At 42.3% G+C, this 21,767-nt stretch overlaps 2 protein-coding genes across 2 annotated transcripts; one reads left to right on the top strand and one right to left on the bottom strand.

The window, feature by feature from the left end:
* Positions 1-149: 149 nt before the first annotated feature.
* On the bottom strand, positions 150-14,761 carry trpc1 (transient receptor potential cation channel, subfamily C, member 1). The gene is made up of 13 exons (XM_046372113.1): positions 14,204-14,761; positions 13,293-13,447; positions 13,053-13,154; positions 12,745-12,947; positions 11,536-11,667; positions 11,157-11,352; positions 9,632-9,968; positions 7,305-7,444; positions 6,129-6,278; positions 2,098-2,282; positions 1,413-1,614; positions 882-1,076; positions 150-721 (listed from the first exon to the last, which is right to left on the bottom strand). Exons 1-13 carry the CDS (start codon positions 14,367-14,369, stop codon positions 494-496), a joined length of 2,391 nt encoding a protein of 796 aa, XP_046228069.1. The 5' UTR covers positions 14,370-14,761; the 3' UTR covers positions 150-493.
* A 2,944-nt stretch (positions 14,762-17,705) lies between these two features.
* Positions 17,706-20,518, top strand: chst2b (carbohydrate (N-acetylglucosamine-6-O) sulfotransferase 2b). Its single transcript, XM_046371073.1, has one exon. It carries the CDS (start codon positions 18,294-18,296, stop codon positions 19,689-19,691), a length of 1,398 nt encoding a protein of 465 aa, XP_046227029.1. The 5' UTR covers positions 17,706-18,293; the 3' UTR covers positions 19,692-20,518.
* The last annotated feature ends 1,249 nt before the right edge of the window (positions 20,519-21,767 follow it).

The following is a 21,767-nucleotide window of genomic DNA, read 5'->3' as shown; positions in this document are numbered from 1 at the left end:
CAAATTGGTCCTTTGAGTCAAGGCAGCTATGCTTTACTAAGAAAGAAAATGGATTAGGTGTGTGTAATGTGACACTCACGTGGACTGGACCGCTGGGCAGCTGGCTTAACAGTTGACAGTTTTCTGGCTTTCAGACCTGAGTGACCAAAGAGCTTTCAAGGAGAATAATCAACAATAACTTCACATCTAAAAAGCAGCATTTGTATTCATGATCAGCTTTTTATGCCATTAAAGTCACATGGGTCAAGTTTTTCCATAAATCTTTATTTGTCTTTGTTGAAAACAATGGCTTTCTCTATTTACAAAAACTGTAGAATGGCTGAATAATACATATGGGGACAGTCTGGAGGAGAATATACTTATTTCTAGTTAAGTTCCATGTTAAAAATTTGCCTCTGTGACTCGAAGGAGCACAGTTTATTACATGCTCGGGTCACACGGCATCCCAGATAAAAGAGAAGCAAAAGGGAAAGGGAAGAGATATTTAGTCTTTTTAGCTCCTTGGGTAAAACATGGCATATTTGGAGGTCCGGAAGCCGAGCAGGTCCCTCATCTCATTGCGAAACTTGGAGAGGTCTTGGCGGAGGTCGTTCAGATTTTCCACCGTGGCCTGGTCTGTGCTCTGCATCTTCTGCCGCGTGGAGGTCAAGTAGCGGTGAACCAGACAACACATAATCTTCTGGTAGTTCTCATCACGCTTTTGCTTCAAGTTCTTCCACTCCTGGATGGAAAAGACAGTGAAGGAATTCAGATCGATGACAAAATGCACAAAGCAGAGGAGGTCTTCCAGAAAATAATCAAAAACAAATGACAAACATATAGTGGTGGTGATCTTCCTGCTACGAGTTAAGGTTTTGCCAGATGAACAAAATTTTTCTTACTTTGAGACTGTTCTGCCTCTTCACCTTGCCCTTTGAGGTGTGCGAACAGATCCACTTGCTCATACTGGTCACCAGGTAGCACACAGTCTTCGGGGAGGGGAGGATATTGAATGGTGGAGGCAGGGTACACTTGTCATCAAAGTAGCTAAGCCACAGTTTGGCCCGAGCAAACTTCCACTCCTTATCCTCATGATTCTACAGAAGCCCAAAAGCCAGCAAGAACGTTGAGAACACAAGATTGTAGGAATTAACTTGAACTGTTCTCCATTTAGAGAGGAATTTTGAAAATGCAAGTGAGTTGTTTTGCTTAGCACGATCAAAATCATTGTTCAAAGGAAAGAGAAAATGTGCAGCGGGTTTCCAAAGTTAAAAACAATTTAACATCTGTGTAACAATTCAGAGAGAATTAGAGAAATCTAATCTTAACTGTAAATGAAAACAGTTGCAACTTTCGGTTCCAAGTTGAACCCAAATTACCCTTGACAGTGCTGAGAAACAAGTCAATTAGTGCCAGGAGTAGTTAATACTTACAGCAATTTGTCTGAAGCTTTTATGGAGCATGGCCACAAGTAGTTTAGTCAGCACAATAACCACCACAATGTTGTAGGTGCCTATGATCATGGCACCAACAAAAGAGCGTAGCTCCTCTGTGTACGCAATGCGGGTGACAAAAAGCGCAACGTGTGCCAGGGAAAATATGTACCAGAACAGGGCATAGCAGGTCCCCATAAACCTGTGAAATGGAAGAAGACAGATGTCAGTGGACATTAAGCAACATGTCTGTCAGATACATTTCGCCAGTCAATCGCAAAGCTCACGCAGGGCTGACACACAAAGACAGATAATCACACACTCACACCTAGGGGCAACGAAGAGTAACGTAATGTGCATGTTCTTGGCACTGTGGGAGGAAGTACCTGGAGAAAACCTGCACAGGCCTAGTGAGGACATACAAACTCCACACAGACTGCCAGACCAGAACTCAAACCTGGAATCCTCTTGTTGTGAGGTGACAGTGCTAACCCACTGCACCACTGTGCTGCCCATATACATTCTAATGATATCTAATTTTATAGTTATGAGGAAAAACTTTTTAAAAAAGCTTTTATCAGCTGTCACACGGTCTCATAGTGTCTGATATCTCTCAACAAGCATTCTCAACATTCATCAGTGTTCTCAGTGCTCTCCAAAATGACAGAATGAGATTGGCCCATACGAGTGGAATGCATCATTGCTCTGTTGCGGGCAGAATATGCCCTCGCAGTCTTTGGGTGGATGCTTGTCCGGGTCTTTGTGGTCCTTCCCATAAAGCTGAGTGAGTCCAATTGTGAAGGAGAATAACACCAGCAGGAAGAGGCCCAAAAACTTTCCAAACTCTTGCAGCATCTGACCCATGGAGATCTGGGGGGAAAAATAATATTTGTTAATCCTGCACTGTTTAATCTGTTCTAATCAAGGAGACATGAGAATTTTTTTCTATTTTTTTATAGTCAGTGTCCTGCCAGATCCAGTAATCCTCATTAAGCAGGAAGGGGGCTAGATGGGGTCAGGTATTACATAGGCAGGAAGTTTGTCTGGTCTTCATAGAATTTGATTGAAGTTAATGTGGTAAAGGTAGAACATTGTCTTTGCCATCCAGTCATGCATTTGGATGTGTCAGTAATGTGATCAGCATGATTTAACTTGGTTTAACTGTTTTTTTCTTTTTTTCACTTTTACAGTCATGAGAAACTGCAGTATCATTGTTTTAGTCTGTATATCAGTCTGTATATCAGCATAGCCTAGCAGTGACTGAATAACAGGAAAGGCATTATTATTTCGGTTCACCGCCACACTAAATGGTTAAATATTTGTTATACTGCCAAGAATTTAAATACGGACAAGAAACATCAATGTTTTAGGCTTGGTAATTGTAGTTGCTGCTAGCAAGTTTAGCAGCATTTTGCACACCTCATGAGGAAACACCCATGTAGCCTAGTGATAACTGAATTAGGCTAAGGGTGGACAATTTTATTTTGGTGCTTACTGGGTACTTTTTCTTTCTTATCCCTAGTATCAAGAATTAACAATATGTCAGGTCATTCTAGTGTTTTAGGCTCCTTTACAAAATATTTAAACCAATTTTGAAGACTTCATCAACGCAACTGTTTCTGCTCGAGCAGTTGTTGTGCTTGTGAAGTTTTGGTGCTCTTTCTACACTCGTCCCATGTGAAAAAAATTCCACCTCATTTAGCTAGTTTTTCCCCTCATGTTCTTGTTTAGCAGTGATCCCTTGAAAAAAAGCGGAAAAAGCAACATATTCTGGCCGCCGTGGTGCTCTAACCCCACCTGAGGGAAGACAGACAAACATGGAATAATCCAAAGGCTTAAAAGACAGAGAAAGTCTTCTCAGACCATTGGAAACCATCTATTTATAGTCCTGAGTGGCCTATCTGTTTAGTAGTAGGATCTAGAGATGCTCAAACAAGGTCAGAATACACACGCCCTTGCAAAACACAAACACACACACAGTGTCCAGTGTGAGGGATGACCACTCTCCCTGCACCTCAAGGTGAACAGTGACTGGGGTGTTTGCACTGAAACTCAGACAGCTTGTTTGAGGAGAAGGGCTAGTCTACTAGGTTGATTCATTCTCTTGTCATGTGTAAATTCCCTCCGTGTATTCCTCTGCCACTTTGTACATGTCTGATTTAGGAGCTGAGGGTGTCCCCTACTTATGCAGCCTGACAAGTAGCCTCATGCACTTACTTTACAAACAGAGCAGGTATGCAGCAGGTCAGGAGCCCTTAACCTTGACTGGAGGAGGGAGGGTGTCTAATGCATTTACAGCCCCTAAGATCCATCTATGTACTGTACATACAAACACTACTAAATATCCATCTATACCATATATCACTAGTATACAGTACTGTTTTTGGCTGTTCATATGAGAAATTTTATTCTTTAGCATTTTATTCTAACAAGAAATGAAACAAAGTGTGCATTAAGAGCTGTTACTACCATACTACATACAAATTCTGAGCACAACTGCCATCATTTATGTGGGAAATTACTCTCATTGAGGTTAAGTCTGGGCCATGAGTGAGCTCATTGTATGGCGATAGTAGATGCCCACAGACACACGCTCACACTTTAAGTCACTCTTTCCAACCTCAGCAGGGGGCACTACCCAGCAGAAATGTGAGCTGGTCTCTTCAGGAAGGACCGAATCAAAGAAACATGCATTACCACAACCCACGCATTACTGCCTCACTGTCTGAGAGGGAGCAGGAGCTTGTCTGAGTGCAGCTGAATTGCACACTTATATATCACAAGAGCGTGGAAATGTGTGGGTGCGTGTACATTAGTAGGGAGGCGGCCTGCCATGTGAGTGCGAGTGCAGCATTGAACACACAGTCACATCTATTTCCAAAGTTAAGAATTTTTCCATCCTGCCAAGCCAGACAGTGATGTCACAGAGTGAGTGAGTGAGTGAGTGAGTGAAAAAAGGTTGGAAAGAGGAAAGAAGACAGAGAGAGAGAGAGAGAGGCAGAATGATGGGGGATATTGCAGCTGAAACACTTAATAACAATCTACAGGGATCCCTTAGTGTTTTATAAGTCAACCGCAAACAGAACCTTGGCTTAATGACAGGAAGGCATCCCTGCAAACACACTGAGCTCACTGCATACCTTTATGTAATAAAGTCACACATGGGGGAAAAAGTCAAATTCTGCCCGCACAAAGTCAGATGTTGGCTGGCTTAAAGTCTGCCAGATGGCTGTACTATACACAACATCATGATGCAATAAAAAGGAGCATTTATGGCACAACATTTTGTGTGGGAAGGGGGACAATAATGACTTAACAGCATATTTTTCACCAGATTGTCAAATAAGCTTATCTGTAAAGTTTTTGACTGGCCACCTGAGATTGCCAAAGACATGAAACTTATACAGTTTTAGGCTTTGACTGGCACAGTTTCACCTCTTGAAAAGACAGTCACTATTTACACTATTGGAGGGTGAATATCACTCTTCCACTGGAAAAAGAATAGAATAAACAAAATCTCCACTAATTGTTAACAGCCATGTTAATAACAATAAATGACACTGAGAAACACGGCATCCCAACAAAGAGCAGTCCTTTGCCAAACAAGGCAGTCCATTTTTGTCAGACTAAATGTCTGATTTCTACAAATGTATTTTATTTCGTGCTGTTTGAGAGGCATGAAGCAGATCAGTACCACTGTATTGCTCAATATTTCCATGACCTTTTGAGACAAACAAGAGAAGAGATTCTGAAAATACATCATTCTGAATGACACTGGCAGCTAAGACTCGAGGGAGTTTATTCAGTGCAGCTTTTCCAGGATTTCGAAGATCAGGCTGATGCCCATTCATTTTTCTACATGCTGCTTAGCATTCTGCTTAGCTTTTGAACGCTGTTTTGTTAGCTGACGGTGGACCTCAGACTATTTCAAAATAAATCCAAAACATTTCCAAAACTGAATCAAAAGACTTTCAAACGCCACCGACTAAATAAAGTATGTGATGACTACACTTCTCCCTTTTTGTTTCTTAATTCCCATGCAGCCAAAATTTCTGGATGGCAAAGAATGAGACTTGCTGTATATGCCAGACTGTGATAGAAATCAATGTAAGATCTAAAGAGAACGTGCTGCTGCAGTTCGAAGCATTTATATGCAGCTTTAAATATGCATAGGCTAGCATGAGAAATCAATTTTATGTAAAACTGAAGTGCTGTTATTTGTGTAGATGATAGAAATCATGATAATGACACGGGGGTGCATATGGCTGCTGCTTGCCAAAGCTTAGCTGCCAGACTGCTGTGTTCAGTTTATTACGTCCTAGTTTATCATCACAGCACAACACATGCATTTGCTGCAGTTCACTGTGCTTATGATGATAGTTTTGATGCTGCAGAGCACAGTTGCCATGATGTATAATGTGGGCTCGTCCTTGAGTGTTCATGTTTCACTGAAAGAGGAAGAAAGTGGGTGGTGTATGTGTGTGTGTGTGTGTGTGGTGGGGTTAGAGAGAATGACAGAGAGGGAAGCGGTTTTATAATCATTACATAAGAATTTGGCACTTGCTCTCATCCAAAGTGTTGGCTGGATACATGATTTCAGACTTCCATGTGGATCACGTTCAAACCTTGTCTGGCTCCACTAAGAATCAGGCTTCAAACTCTAAAATTTACTGAGCTCACAGCTACCTTTGGTGCATGTTATCTCTGCTTTCCCACCTGTAGCGGCCCCAGTACGGAGCTGGTAGTGTACATGAAGAAGAGTCGCAGGTAGCTTAGAACGTTGGCAAAGGCAAACAGACCCTCAGCCACCAAGATGGGATGGAAGGCGTCCCAATTCTTCCTCTCTGTGTCCTCTACATTCTTGAACTGGAAGAAGAAGAAGAAGAAGAAACAAACATTCAGAAACAGAAGCACTGGCACAGTCTAATGTGACACTAACATTCGGGAAGCGACTTCCACATCCAAGCAATGAATCAGTGAGATGACTGCTGCTCTCACTGATTCAGAAAAAGCACATATTGGCATATGAAGTGTCTGATCCTTGAGTTGTGTCACCTGGACATGCGGCCAATGACAGAGTGTCCCTTGTTTTTCCACATTCAAGGTAAACCTCCTGGGTTGGGAGAACACTTTCATACTCGCTGCAAGCTAACTAGCTCATAATAAAAGGTTCACAGTTTTTAAATTTACAGTGGGTTTAAATCCTGTCTCTGGAGAACTCAAGGAAGGTCTTCCTGCTCTACCCAAACCAGACAAGTCAAATCAGGTATGCACACTTATTGTTCCTTGTTTTATTACACTTGATTTAGTGGATCGGAAAACAATTGAAAAGCGAAAAGAGTGGAGACTTTTTGATATTTCAGGGTTCTTTTTTACACATCAAACTTTCTTCAGAATGAGTAACTGAAAAATGTAAAATAATAAAACAACCTATTCAACGTATAGTTGCTTTTTGAAAAAATTAGCAAACTGAAATTTTTATCAGTCATACACATTAGAGCTGCTGTTGCTTCATTTTTATATATTAAATACTCATATATACTCATGGTCCACCCACATGATGATTTTCTGCCTGATTAGACCTCTTCCTTCAGACCATGTGGGTGTGTACAGACTGTGCCTGATTGGCACCCCCTTCAGTCTCCTGTTTTTAAGGTGTGAAAAATTACACCTTGAGTCAAACACTTGAAAACACCTGTGTGGGCCAATAATATATCGCATGATGAACTACTTTTATATCCTCAGAAAACTGATACATAATAACATACAATAACAATGAACTTCTTGGATCCAGCGAAGAGAATTCTTTCAACCTCTCAAGCCGACACTGCTGATGAATATATGCAGCTATCTGTCCTGTAAATCTAAGGAGTGCGTGCAATGCATGTGTACCTTGCTATGAGCAACTATCTTGAGAGCAAAGGTGGCGAGGTAAAGGGAATTCATCACGAAGCTCAGCTGGTTCCTCGACTCTTCCAGAAAGTCTTCCAGCCCCTCATACCACAGACGCTTCACGTCCGACCACACCATCCCTAATGGAGAGCAGGAATTCACCATTTAAACATACACATATACACACACACACACACACACCAATGGGGAAAAGCCATTTTCCTGCCATCCCCAACATTTTAAAATCATTTCCACATTCAGCCATAAGACGTCTCACAGAAGGAGCCCAGGGGAAACAGGAATGTCTGAGAAATAGAAATGGGAGATTAATGTGTTGAAAATGTGTCATCTGTGGGATTTAGGGAGATGTGTGGAATCTCATAAAGATGGGTGTGTTTTTGTGTTCAGATGGGTGTGTTTTTGTGTTCAGATGGGTGTGTCTTTTGTGTTCAAGAGAAATGTCATCAGTTCTTTGTGTACAACAGGATAATAAATTGAAGACTGGAAGCTTGACTCCAGTTGTAGGTGACACATCGTCTATGCTTAGATTCAGGAATAATTTCGTTAGATTGAATCTGATTGATGTACTGTTGGTTTCAAAGGATTTGACAGTAATTACACACAAATCACAGGAAATGTTTCAGGCACTAATTCTTTCTGTCTCTGAATAAATTCTCTTTGATCTGTCTTTGGTTAGAAAGATCATGAAATACAATTTTGAGGTATTTGTATTTTCATTTTCTGCTATACTTCTACTCCATTATAATTTAGAGGAAAATGTTATACTTCAGATTTAAAAAACTAATTATAATCAGCAAATGAATTATATATCAAAATCAATAAGACTTTATTGATCCACAGGGGATTATTCACAAGCTAGCCCAGCGGTAAATAAGGTAATATATATAAAAGATGAAAAAAATTAAGGCTCCCATTTACCAACAGTGATATTAAAGTAAAATCATGAAAATGAATGCTTTTTATTTTAAGTATATTGTTATGTAAGTATATTATGATGCTAATAATTTTGTACCCACGCAGGCACAGGGAGAACATGCAAAGTCCACATAGAAGGGCCCAGACCGGGATCAAACCTGGAACCCTCTTGCTATGAGGCGACAGTGCAAACTGCTGTTTGACATTTGACTGCTGTCTGTTAGACATGCAGCACATCTCACATCTTTAATAACTCCCATATCCTGACAGCATTTGGATTACAAAATCTCACTCTTGTTAAAACTACTCTTGCACACATTGAAGTGTGAAAGCATCGCAGCTTGCAGTGAAGCCGTTTTCCAATGAAGCAGCTGTGAAGAAAGAAACTGAAGTTATTAAAATCAATCTTTGATGTTGCTCTTTTGCAGCACTTAAGGAATCTTTCCCCCTCTAGTGGGCTACCTCGGCCCATGGAAAAAAAAAATCCCATTACAATTCTGTCTAATGACTCAACTACTGATCTCAGTTGCACAATATATCAAATAAATTACGCCAAAACATTGAACGATAGAATTCAACTGCTTCTAAATGCTTCTAAACCCTTCTATAAACTGTCAGGTGCCATTATAGGGGTGATTTATCAACGCAGCGATGAAATCTAGACCAATGAGCTGTGGTTACCATGCTTTGTGTCAAGTCGAGACGGACAGGATGCTGCAACCATGAGATAAATGTCTCTGCTGAGAACACAGGGCCATTAAAGCGATTGAATGATCACGCTAATGGTTTCTTGGCAGAAGAGAGAGGTAGAGAGGTCCAATTCCCAGAGAGAGACAGGGTCAATTGCTAACCGTCACTATCCAGCGTCATCTGAACCGATTCGGCTTGTGCACATGTCCCCGTGCAAATACATGTTTGCATGCACGTGGGCTGAGTGATATTAGCACTCGGGCCACGGGGGAGAGAGAAGAAGAAGCAGTGGTTTATTTCTATGGAGCTCAATTAGAAGCAGAACTGACAGATTTAATCCAGTCAAGCCAGGCTGTCTGTCATTTAGAACAGAAAGAGCTGTTTGTCATGTTATGCCCGATAGGATTAAGGATACAGGATACTGGATTTCAGGGAGACCACACATCTCTCCTTTTCACTCCACTATGCAATGTTTTTCTATTGAATTCTGGTTTACATGATTGAATTCTTGCTCTATTTTAGTTCTGTGCCGATTAGGAGATAACATAATTACTTAAACAGGCCTATCGAAATGCCCCCTCCAAGCTCTGAAATAAATATTATAACTGAAATAAAACCCCACTATATCCCTTTACACAAAAAATACATACATTATTTATTAAAATGAAAGCTGAGTTGAGGCGGAGGGGACAAAAGCTGACCTATGATCCAGAGGATGAGCAGGTAATCTATCATCTCCAGCGCAGGGCCCATGGTGTTTTTCTTGCCCTCGTTGTAGACCAGAGAGTACAGGTTGAGCAGCAGCAGGAAGGTGAAGTAGGAGGCGCTGTGGATGATGAATTTGACAAAGGGCGTGTGGATGATCTGGCCCACACGGGAGCGTGGCACCAGAAGATAGCAGACAGAAAGCAGCGGCCAAAGCATCGCCACACTCAGCACTGTGGCTATCTTAAGACAAGTGTGTTTGCGCCGGTAGCTGGCAGTCTCTCCAAACCAGACGGTGTTGAGGAACTGCTGACAGTTGGACTGAGCCACAAACTGCAAGAGGGGTGTCAGGAGAGAATGACGTGAGGAGAATGACGGAGCAAATTCTGTCGATTTCATTAAATTCAAATTCATTAAGCTTAAATAGACGTTTAGTTTTGAAAAATACGCTGATTAACTTTCTTGGCGAGAGTTAGATGAAAAATATTGACAACACTTTCATGTCTCTAAGATGAACATAAAGCTGCAATGAGCAACCCCTTAGCTTAGCACAAAGACAAGGAAACAGGGGGAAACAGCTAACCTGGTTAGCTAATAAAACAGTCATCAGTAGGCACATTTTTTAATTGAGTCAGCTATAAATATATCCCTCTAAAATAAAAATCCAGACCTAAAACTAAAAGGGCACAGACCTCCACCAAGGCTAACAGCCCACTCTCCTATGATATGCAAATCTGCAAGCACAAACTTTACAGTCAGTATTTGTGCTTGTTCTTGTGAAGTTTGAGCATTCTCCTTTATTATCTTTATGAACTGTGATACGCAGTTTTTGTATTTCTACAGTGCTATGTTTTGTCACTGTACAACCTCCCTCCACCTACTGGATTTGAAGATGTATGACACTTCTTTGTGTACAACACCAAAACCAAATGCCCTAACTATCAATGTTAACAAAAGTGATGTGATGTGAATATGCTCCACAGTTTAATGGGTTCCACCTTGACCCATGCTACACCCTTCCTCCAGGTTTCATAAAAATCAGTCCAGTAGTTTTTCTGTTAACCTGCTGGGAGACAAACAGAGAAAACAGACAGGACCCTAAACATAACCTGCTTGGCACAGGTAATAAGAAGGAAGAAGGGAGCATTTCTCTGATGTGCAGCCCTAAGAGGTGTTATTTGCCCAGCAGGAAACAGTAGGCCACGAGCTATACTGTGATATATGAGTCAAACTGTTCATACTGAGCCATCCATCTCTACAGCTTCAGACCTGCAGCTTTAGTTTTAGTCTTTGCCTGGAGGAAGTATTCTGTCCTGCCAAACTCATATTTCACAAGGACAAGCACACGCTGTGCTGGAGCGGATGAGTCCTGCATATTGTACAGTAAATAAGAGGTCATTAATAATGGATATTATTATTAATTTCTCTCCATAAATCTGTATTGAATGAAATGATCACATAACATATGAAAAACACATGAAAAACTTTCCTGAAAATTGCTTGATACTGACGCTGCCTAACCTCTTTTTGGTTGTATTTGATGGCAAGCTTGAGTCGACTGAGGTTCATGCGCTCCTCCAGTAAGCCTCTCTTGTCAATGTGGTCCTCGCTGGATGTGTGGTTGAGAATTACTTCTAGCTCTCGAGAGTTTCGAGCCTGAGCCAGCAGGTCCTTGGCAAACATTTTACACTGCTTTGCCAGTTCCTCATAGTCATTCCTAGAGTAAGGAAATTAGATACAATCAGACCACATGAGAGATTATGATTCTTATCAGTTCCAGGATGTAGGAAAATTAGTTTCACTGTGCGTACATATGTTTGTGCATGTGTGACACGTTTCTCTGCTTTCGTGTGCAAAAAATGTTCTCAGCGGTATGCGTAGCAACTGATAACTGTCGTACCTGAACTCCACCTCAACCAGGCTGAGCTCCTTGAGGTCTGCACTCAGCTCGAAGGCCCTGAGTATGGGATCTTCCTCAGTGAGCATAATCAGAGAGGGACTGGCCAGGCAGCGGTAGATATCCAAACGAAACCTGATCCAGAAAAACCGATGTGGATGAGGAGATAATAATGAGAGGGGAGAAACAGGATGAAAAACTGCTGCACATACGAGAAAAAAAAGAGGAGAAACAAACATTCAGCCTTCTAGTGTAGCTGTTTCATTTGTACCCACTCTGACCTCTTGTGTTGTTTGCCAAACAAACTGCAGACTGATTCACTTAGCCTGTCGTGTGGGAGGCTACACTGGCCCACAGAGAGATTAAAAATCGCCAGCTGAGGAGATCAGAAAAAATCTCATTTGCAAGTCTAAAATGCTATCAGAAACCAAGAATCACTAATTCTGCTGGTTTGCAGCCTCCCCTCAAGTTAGACTTCATATTTCACTGCAAAACTGTTGCTCATATGAAAAACCTAGGGACCGTCTTGCATTGTGATCTCCCCAGCTGTGACGCCAAATTGGTGAGTGTGTGTTTGTTATGGAGCACATGACATGAGAGAGGTGAGGCTGCTGAAACAGCTGGCGAACTGTGTCAGATTTATTCAACAAGCCTAATGATCCCCATATGGTCAACTTTTAACTCGTGTTTGCGTTGACACGTTTATTTGTTTTGCTGCACTATTCCCTAGTTCACCTGTTTTGCCGAACCCATTCTTGCAGCTGGTAATGAATCTGACAGAACTGGCTCTGCATAGCTGGATCAGTAGAGCTTGGAAATAATAAAGCACATTAGTAATCCTCTGTGAGACTAAGAGAGTCCCGTAAGCAATCATGGTGCTGTCAAAAATGACTCTAAATCATTTGTTTCCAGATGCTTGAGACGACATTTTCAAACTGATGCCATCATCAAAACAAGGTGCCGCAACGCTTCAACTTTCCTGAACACTTCACTTGACACACCAGCTGATTCATAGCAGTTTTTAAGCTCTCAAATACCAGAGCAAGGCCATAGCAATCACCAAGTAAAACAACACAGGCATCATCTGGAAGCGATGTCAACCACTCAGTGCTACATCAGCGGTAGCTTAATGTAGCCATCTGGGGAAAGCCACCAGTGTTGATACTACTACATTTTCGGTGTTTGAGATCGCTGAGATGTCCTGCGCTGTACCTGGAGTGTCTTAAGCTGTCTTTCTTGTTTTTGGCGTTGCAAAGTGTGCATTCGCAGCCGACGGCATGGGGCCGGGGAAGCGAGATGTCCTGTTTCAGCAGCATAGTCAGGATCTCGTAGTTGTTCCTGTGGGCTGCAAGGATGACTGGAGCCACGTCCATTGTGGTGGAATATTCTGGGTTTTGAATCCTTTGCATCAGTTTCTAAAAAAAAAGTGAACTATATGTATTAAAAAGCTAAAATACTGTGCATACTCCTTCTGGTTATTTTGAAAGAAGATTTCTAAGCTGTAATGAGAGGAAACTAACAGCAATGGAGGGCTTTGAAGACCGCCTCGGTCTGTGGTTGAGGAGGATGTCCACAGCTCCCACCACCTCAGAGTCTATGGCCACCAACAAAGCGTCTGTCGCCTGCACAGAAACAACACTTCTGAAGCTCTCAGATGGCAGAATACAAGGCAAAGTAAAACACAGCATGCAGCAACAGCAACCCCATGTCTTTATGGCTTGCATGCATTTGTTGAGTGTGTGTGTGTGTGTGTTTACTACCTGGCAGCCATGTTCCAGAAGAAGCTGCAGGATATCGAGATTCTCGTTCTCGATGGCGATTGTGACGGCATCTCGGCCCAGCACGTCCACGCAGTTGACATTGAGCTCGCCGTGTCGGTTCTCCTCGAGCAGTTTCTTCACCATGTAGTAATCTCCTGAGAAGCACATCAGAGACAAAGCAGCAGCCTCTTTAGAAAATTCTTGCAAAGTCAAATCTATTAAAGAAAAGACGTATTATCTGCGGATGGCGCCAAACGGACACACACAGCTTCAGACATGAGGCAAACACTCACAAAGCAGGCTCCGCTCCAGCTGTCCTCTTAACCTCAGTCGTGTATAACAATAACATCTCCCTCAAAGGACAATTTTTATTGCCCTGCCATATTTAGAGACACTTTATATGGTCATGGCTGCTGGGCTGCACATCCAAAACAATCTCAGCCTGTACAATGTTCTTATCAATGAAACATTCCCCTCCCATCTTGCTATTTTACGCTTGCACTTTCTGCATCTTGTGCAGTTTCCCTTCATTTTGCATGCATTAACTTTCATTCAGAGCTGTGAAAAGAACGAGAAAAGAGGGAGAGGGAGAAACTTTCAGGAGGAGCAGGCGTTAAACTCTAAAACCCCCGTGGGCAAATATCCACAGCAGCCAACACGTAGGCAGCTGTGAGAAGTATTCACTAAGGAAAATATGTGACTGTACAGTTTGCTTCCTGCAATGACCCTGCTGGAAATCTGTCAAGCTGTTAGTCATGGCGTGTTTTAACTGCAGTGCATTTCAGCTGGCTGATATAAGACATTAATGCTTCAGCACTGAAGTAAAGTCAGCGGCTTCCGACATCAATATGAGCTTTTCTAGGATCTTAAACACACATTAAAAACAGTGACCCCAGCAAATGACAGCAAACCTTTCTCGCATGCCAGCAAGAAGAGCTTCTCATCCAGGGTGGTTTCCTCTTTCACTTCTCTCACGTCTTTCAAGGCCAGAAATTTATCCGGTGAGGAGGCGTCCGTGGCCTGGTACAGAGCTGCCATTACGACGGAGAGCGAGTACGGCCAAACACTGATGTGCATCCCACTAGAAAGCGGCGACTACCACAGAGGAAAGCCCGTCATGTGGGGTGACATTGGAGGAATCCTTTCGTTGTTGTTGTTGTTGTTGTTGTTGTGTCGCACCGCAGCAGAGGCTTAAACTGTCGTTATGAGACTACACCGATCTCATCAAATGTTACTGCCGTCGCATCTCTGCCGCGTCCGCTGCTGCCGGTTAAAAAATAACCTCCCTTTTGTCTCTTTTGTCCGCACGACTTCACACTTAGGGAGCACACATGTAAGCGGCGACCGTAGCCCGACAAAACGACGCGATCATTACCCTCGGCGTGTTTACATGCACCATCTTCTCGCATCGCAGGCTCCTGAGGATCTTTCTGGTCCTGATGCTGCTGACGAGGCGCCTACTGCGCATGTCTCCCCCTCCACCTGCTCTATCTTTTCGCAGGCGCAAAGCCGCTGTGCTTCGCTGTTACATAACAGGGGCCGTTCAGTGCAGCTTTATTCAGTGTGTGTGTGTGTGTGTGTGTGTGTCGATAAACGCAGAGAATGTCTGGACGAGCATTTATCACATGGCATAAATAGGTTTTAAAGAGAGGATAAGCAGACTTGCGTTGGAAACTTAGTAGACATGCTTGGCTGTGTGTTCACACTGAACGTCACGATTCTCTGTTTATTTTATGGCTTAAACGCTGAAGCATTGGCAGTGTGAAATATAACCAGTACATCTCTGAAGGACTGTGTACGTGTGTCTGCGTGTGTGTGTGTGTGTGTGTGTGTGTGTGTGTTTGCTTACTGTTGGACAGCCTCTTGCAGTAATGTGAGCACGTCCATGCAACTGATGTTTGCACAGGCAAGGGTGAGATTTTTACTGCAGATGCATTATGGAAAGAGAGTTAGAAAGAGATACCTGAGTCTGTACAGTCAGTGGCAGACCGCACATATGGTAGATACACACTGCTGCCCTGCTGGTTCTGCCACATCCACGCATATCACAGCCAACATCTCATCCATGCAGAAGACAGAGAAACTGGCGACACAGAAAGCAAAGTAACTGTACACCTCACGATAACTTACAATTGAGGAAGGCAGGAAATTAAGTTAATGAATTAAAAGGGAAGCTTGTAAGAAATCAGCTGAGTGTAAGAAGCCTTTTTTTTACAGGAACACCAGGATCTTGGCACTAAATCGGTAATTTACAACATACAATTCAACAATTTACAACATTACAACATTACAAAACAGGTTGTTTTGTCAAAATGTTTTCTGTGGGAAAGGCCTACCAAGGGACTGGTTAAATAAAACACAGTTCTAATTATTTTGTTATACCAGATCCTATATATATGCTACAGTGTTATGCATATGCTGAAAAAATGATTCATACCAATATCCTGGACTATATTTTCAAATTACTGAGTCAGTCTGTCGCTTTCTAGGATAATGATGCATCTCATCCGCCTGAAAAGGCCCACACACAATCTGATGCAGTTAAGAGAAAAGCTCAAAATAGTCCATGTGGAGTCAAACTTGGACCCTACTAATTAACAATCATCGAGGAGTTGTTAAATTTTATGAGCATTTTAAAATAAACTTCTCCCTGTCGACTCAATTTCAAAGCAATTATTCTTGCAGTGGAGAAAAGGGTCCTGCAGCTGCACTTTATTATCCAACAATACAGCATCCCAGAACAGCCTTCAGTTAATCAACAGAACCAAATTAAAAAGTGAAAAAATAAAAACTTGAGTACACAACTTGAGTAGGATACATGCTGACTGTTAGTTGATGCGAAATGCAAGAACTGCACTGTGCAACATTATTAGATTTTGAGCAAATAATCCCAAACTGAGAAAGAAAAGGGGATAAAGATATTCCGGAGCGCTTTATTTTGATTATTTCCTGTTGTTCATGATGATATCAATCATTTACATATATATGATGAGTAAATTATTTGGTATTGTTAAAGAAACTTCTGGACTTCAGAAAAGTCAGTTTCTTAGTCTTGACCGTGAGCATTATTCTCCAGCAGAGGGCAGTATGCACAAAGGTTTTGTACTGTAAACAGCCAAATAACGAGCACCAGAAAATGATAGGATGGGAACATCTACAATCACTGATCACTTTACAGAGTATTAAGAGCAATTATTTACTGATAATCCAGCTTATATCTAAGCTTTTTTCAAAAGCATTTATAGCACACACACACAGCTGTGCTTGCTGTGTAATAGATGTCCTTTTAGAAAAACAACAAGGCCATACTGCTGTATATAGAACCATATACAAACAGATATGGTAACACATAGATTTTAGTGCTACAAGATAAATAAAATGAGCACAGTAAGGTCACCGTAAAATCATCAAACATCACCATAACATCACTAAATCCCAATCCGAATATAACATCGCCTATAGGGATTTCTCATCAGGGGTCAAAGGGCCCAGGACCTTTCACACAGTCTTTTGTGCTGTTCAGCAATGCAGGCTTGTAATCCCAAACTGGCAAGCCTCTTAGGAAAGATGATTTTCAGTCTGCAGAGCATGTGGTTTCCTCTGTACGAACACATGGCCTTGCAGCTTCCCAGGACTTGTCAGTGCCCGGGGAACAGCTGTCAGATGTCAGATTTCAGCTGATTCCACTTGAGAGGAGCGTCAGTCACTGTTGTTGACTGTTTCCAATGCAGTCAATGAAAAAAAAACGGAGCAATGTCCCTCTAGATCTACTGTTATACTTTCAACTCAGTTATTTATTGATTTTTTTAAACAACATTAACATCCCTGCGGTACTCTAACAGGAACATATTTTGCCATAATGTGTGTATGGTACTTTTAATAAATAAAGGGATTTTTAGGGACTTTAAGGTATTGAGATGTTTGTTTTCCTTATGGATCTGAGCTACCATCTTGAGGCTGCAGTGGGAAAAACAAATAGGCCTGTATTTCACTTGAAATTTTGATTCTTCACTGTAGTTATACATAGCACAGAGAAGACGGGACGGGACACTTAACAGAAACTTAAAATAGAGGAATTTACACAAAACACTGTTTCACACAATGGAGGTGGGTGATGTTGTGGCGTTTGTAAAGAAAACCATCAAAATCCTACTTGGAAGTGGTCTAATGCGCAGCTGTACGGATCCTAACGAGAAGGGCGGAGCATAGCTATAAGGATGCAGATAGTGATGTAGATCGCTCAGAAACATAATAACAGCATCATTTCCCACAGTCTACCATTACTGAGATCTGGGGAAACACAACCCGCAACGAGACAGGCGTGCAGCAGGTCCAATGGCGCAGCTCGGTGACCCTCGACGCAACGACGCGGGCCAATATAGTCCCTCTGTGGGCGGGTCTTTCCCCTTGTATCCTGATTGAATCCGTCCAGTTTGTATTAGTTGGACGAGCGGAGGAGCAGGAAGAACGGGGAGGAATCTTCCTCCAAACGCCCTGACTGTGACTATTGGCTATTCACTGCTCCGTTGTGGCAGGCAGATGCGGAATGATATGAGCTCCAGTCGGGCGCGCGAACTCGTTACGGTTTTTGGTGTCTGCGGTGTGTGAATCTCACAAGGCTGCGGTTATAAGGATGCATGAGATGATAACTGCGCAGGGATACCCCCGGTGAACATGGACAAACAGGGCGTCTGTTACAATGATGAAGGCTTCTTCCTTTTTGTTTTGAAGACGGGCCACCCACGGAATCACTGCAGCGCTCGTTATGGACAACTTAAACGCTCCTCTCACCCGTCGTTCCCATGAAGAACATTGCGCAGTGCAGTGAAAACGGGATATCGTGTTGTGGATTTCGAATTGGCGGTGACTATATTACCTAATAAGCTTCTATTCTGCTGGGGTGTCAGTTCTCGGTCTAGGCTGCATTCACCAGATCGTGTGGGAGCACAGTCAATGTAAGGAGCTTTGTCAAGCGGTGAGAGCCACTCTCCGAGGGTACAGATGAGAGGCAAACAATATCATCAACCACTGAAGTTGACAGCGCCTTGGGAGAAGGATGCAGGCTTTGGGAGGAAGCTTAAAACCTACAGGAATCATACCAAGATAATAGCACAGCCTGGGATCGTGATGAAAGTCCTCCGCAGGAAGAGGATTGTCTTATTTATGGCCTATTTCTTATTGCTGGTCCTCACTATGCTTAACCTGGCTAATTATAAATGGACTAAAGAGCCACAGCAGTGTAATCATCAGATGAGGAGCACCACTTATCAGAGCAGATCTGACATTCGCTTCCTGTACAGGCCCTCTCTGGCCAAAAAGAGACAGCTCATCTATGTTCTGACCACCTGGAGGTCAGGCTCGTCCTTTTTCGGGGAGCTTTTTAACCAAAATCCTGAAGTGTTCTTCTTGTATGAGCCGATGTGGCACATCTGGCAGAAACTGTACCCGGGTGATGCGGTGTCTTTACAAGGGGCAGCCAGGGACATGCTTAGCTCTTTATACCGCTGTGATCTGTCTGTTTTCCAACTTTACAACAGTCCCGGGGGCAAGAATTTTACCTCCCTGGGACTATTCGGGGCCACCCTCAATAAAGTGGTGTGCTCTTACCCCCTCTGCTCAGCCTACAGGAAAGAGGTGGTGGGGATGGTGGATGATAAGGTGTGCAAAAAGTGCCCTCCTCAAAGCCTTAGACTGTTGGAGGAGGAGTGCCTCAAATATAACACCATAGTAATTAAAGGGGTGCGCATTTTGGACATTAACGTGTTGGCCCCCCTCATGGAGGATCCGTCTTTGGATTTGAAGGTGATACACTTAGTCAGAGACCCGCGAGCGGTGGCCAACTCAAGGATCAAATCCAGACACGGCCTGATCAGGGAGAATTTACAGGTGGTCCGCAGCAGGGATCCTAAACTTCGCCGGATACCTTTTGTGGATCCTAGTCACAAAGTCAACAAGAAGGACGGCTCAGACTACCACTCCATAGGAGCCATGGAGGTGATCTGTGACCGCACCTCCAGGACTTTGAGGACTGCCTTAAATCCACCCAGCTGGCTGAAAGGGAAGTATATGGTAGTGCGGTATGAAGATCTGGTCGAGAACCCGGTCAAGACCTTACGGAGCATCTACCGCTTTGCCAACCTCACCACCAATCATGACATTGAGTCATTTGCGCTGAACATGACCAGCGGCTCCAGCTCCTCATCTAAGCCATTCATTGTCTCCTCCAGGAATGCCACACAAGCTGCTAGTGCATGGAGAACAGTGCTCAGCATTCAACAGATCAAACAAGTGGAGGACTACTGCCACCACGCCATGTCTGTTCTAGGGTACGAAAGAGTCAGAACAGCCGGAGAGGCCAAGGACTTGAGCAAATCACTACTGACGCACTCCAAACTGTGAAAACATACTCACCACCAAAGACCTTTAATTTAATGTTCATTTTGCATTGAGTGCCGTTTCCTCTTATTGTGGAATCAAAGCTTTACATTAAATCAGTGCTCGAGGAGCTCCACTGGCCACATTTGGAATGTATCATGTTTCCCTGAGTTGAACTGCGGTGGTATTTGAAGGGACCACTCCTTTTTATACTGGAATGTTGGATGTGTTTAACAACGCAAGGCCTACGAACAGTGACTTAATTGGTAAAGCTGCAACAATGGAAAAACAAAACAGCTCTATAATTCATGTATCTTGCTATGAAGACACTACAGAGTGTATGTTTTGGGGTTATTTTTGAATGTTCAAAAACTTTCCAAGAAATCTGTTTGTTTTTTTTTCAGTCTCCATACTGTATGTAAAAGTGAACATAGTCAATGACAGGAAAAAAAAAAAACTTATTTAAAAAAAAAAAGCTCATTGCTAATGTTTATTTGTAAGATCTGGTTGAAGTCAGAGACAATCAATAAATTGGTTTGTTGATGTGCCATAGGTAGAGGTGTGATGAGTAGGCTACATCAGAAGCAGCAGCAGTAGTGCTTTTTCTAGATTTAAAAAAAAAAAAGAAAAAAGGATGTTTTGATTTTTGTCACCAAATCCTCGTAAGATGATATCATGCGCTGTGGACAATGTCATGGCTCTGGAGCTTGAACGTCTCTCTCAGTGTCGGTGTAAGCAGTCTGTTCTACCATTTCAAATGTTTACAATTGCTTGCTCTTATATATAAAAGAAAAAAAAACAAACAACTGATCTGGGAATATTGCATTGAGTAAAGTTCACAGTTAACAAGACAGTTTATGCATTTGTGTTGAACAACCCGCACTGCAGTACAGACACTCGACCACTGGTTCTCAAAGTCTGGTGCGCGACGCAACGTTCCCTTAAAAATGCGAATAAAATCAAACATGGTGAGCCACTGGTCAGTGTAGTAATAACAAAAAAAAACTATATGCTATTAACATATATTTTGAATTACTTTAGTTCCTTATATTTCCAAAAGATTTCAAGGCATACCTTACCTCAGTGCATTAAGCACCACCGTGCCTTCCCTCACCATTTGAGAACCATTGTGTGGGATATTGCCACACACGTGTTGCTGTTAGCTACACAACGTGAAGGTGCCCTGTGGAGTTTTCTTAGCAGAGTTTCTGTTGACATACTGTATTTCTCCCTAAAACACATTGAGTGTATCTCTGAGGTGGAGCTAACGTTATAATTCATTCCCTCCTTCATGAAAAATGTGTGAAATCATTGGCCGAAAGCATATCCAGTAATGTGTGCGCACGGCCTGAAAACGTTGCTCTGTGACGCTAGTCGTGGTCAGAAACTTCTCACCTTTAAGTATGTCACAGAAACGTTTTTTTGTCAAGAATACCGTATTCATCAATTGCTAGAAGTAATAATTACACTCTTGAGAACTTAAATTTTGTGACAACACAATCTAAACAGGTCTCAGAGAAATGGCACATAAAGTGGGATACAGGGATATTTAGTGACTTAAATACAAAGATAAAGGGACCTCTCATATAAACAACAAAGGAAAGAAAGACTTGAGATTTTCCTCTCACTCATACAGATTTTGTTATTTGCTGAGGGTAAAGTTTCATTCAGTAAAATAGCTCAGTTACATTCAGTTTTGAGATGCTCTCGGTGCAAAGAAAATTACACTTGGAAAGCTCAACAGGTAGTGTTTTTCCTCCGCAAGGTTGCACAAAAAGTACTCTGAAACCTTTTTGTGAAGCTCTTGATGAAAACACCGAAAATAAGGTTTGTGGTTCATCAGAAAGAACATTCAGATGTGGAAAGACATCGCCACTGAGTTTTAAAATGACAAAGTTGAATTTTTTTAATACTTCGAGCATCACCAACTAAATGCATAACAGCGTGTTGTGTTTGTGCTGTACCTGCTGTACAGCTAATGGCCCCAAATCTCAGCAAATCACGCTTAAACTAATAGAACTGTACTCTGAATTAGATGGAGGAGGATTCATGCTAAAAGGCATTTGCTATCTCTTTTGCTGAGAAGTGAAAACTGAATTC

Source organism: Scatophagus argus, chromosome 18, assembly GCF_020382885.2.
Source record: "Scatophagus argus isolate fScaArg1 chromosome 18, fScaArg1.pri, whole genome shotgun sequence".
Classification (NCBI taxonomy): domain Eukaryota; kingdom Metazoa; phylum Chordata; class Actinopteri; family Scatophagidae; genus Scatophagus; species Scatophagus argus.
This window is presented reverse-complemented; position numbering and strand designations above follow the sequence as displayed.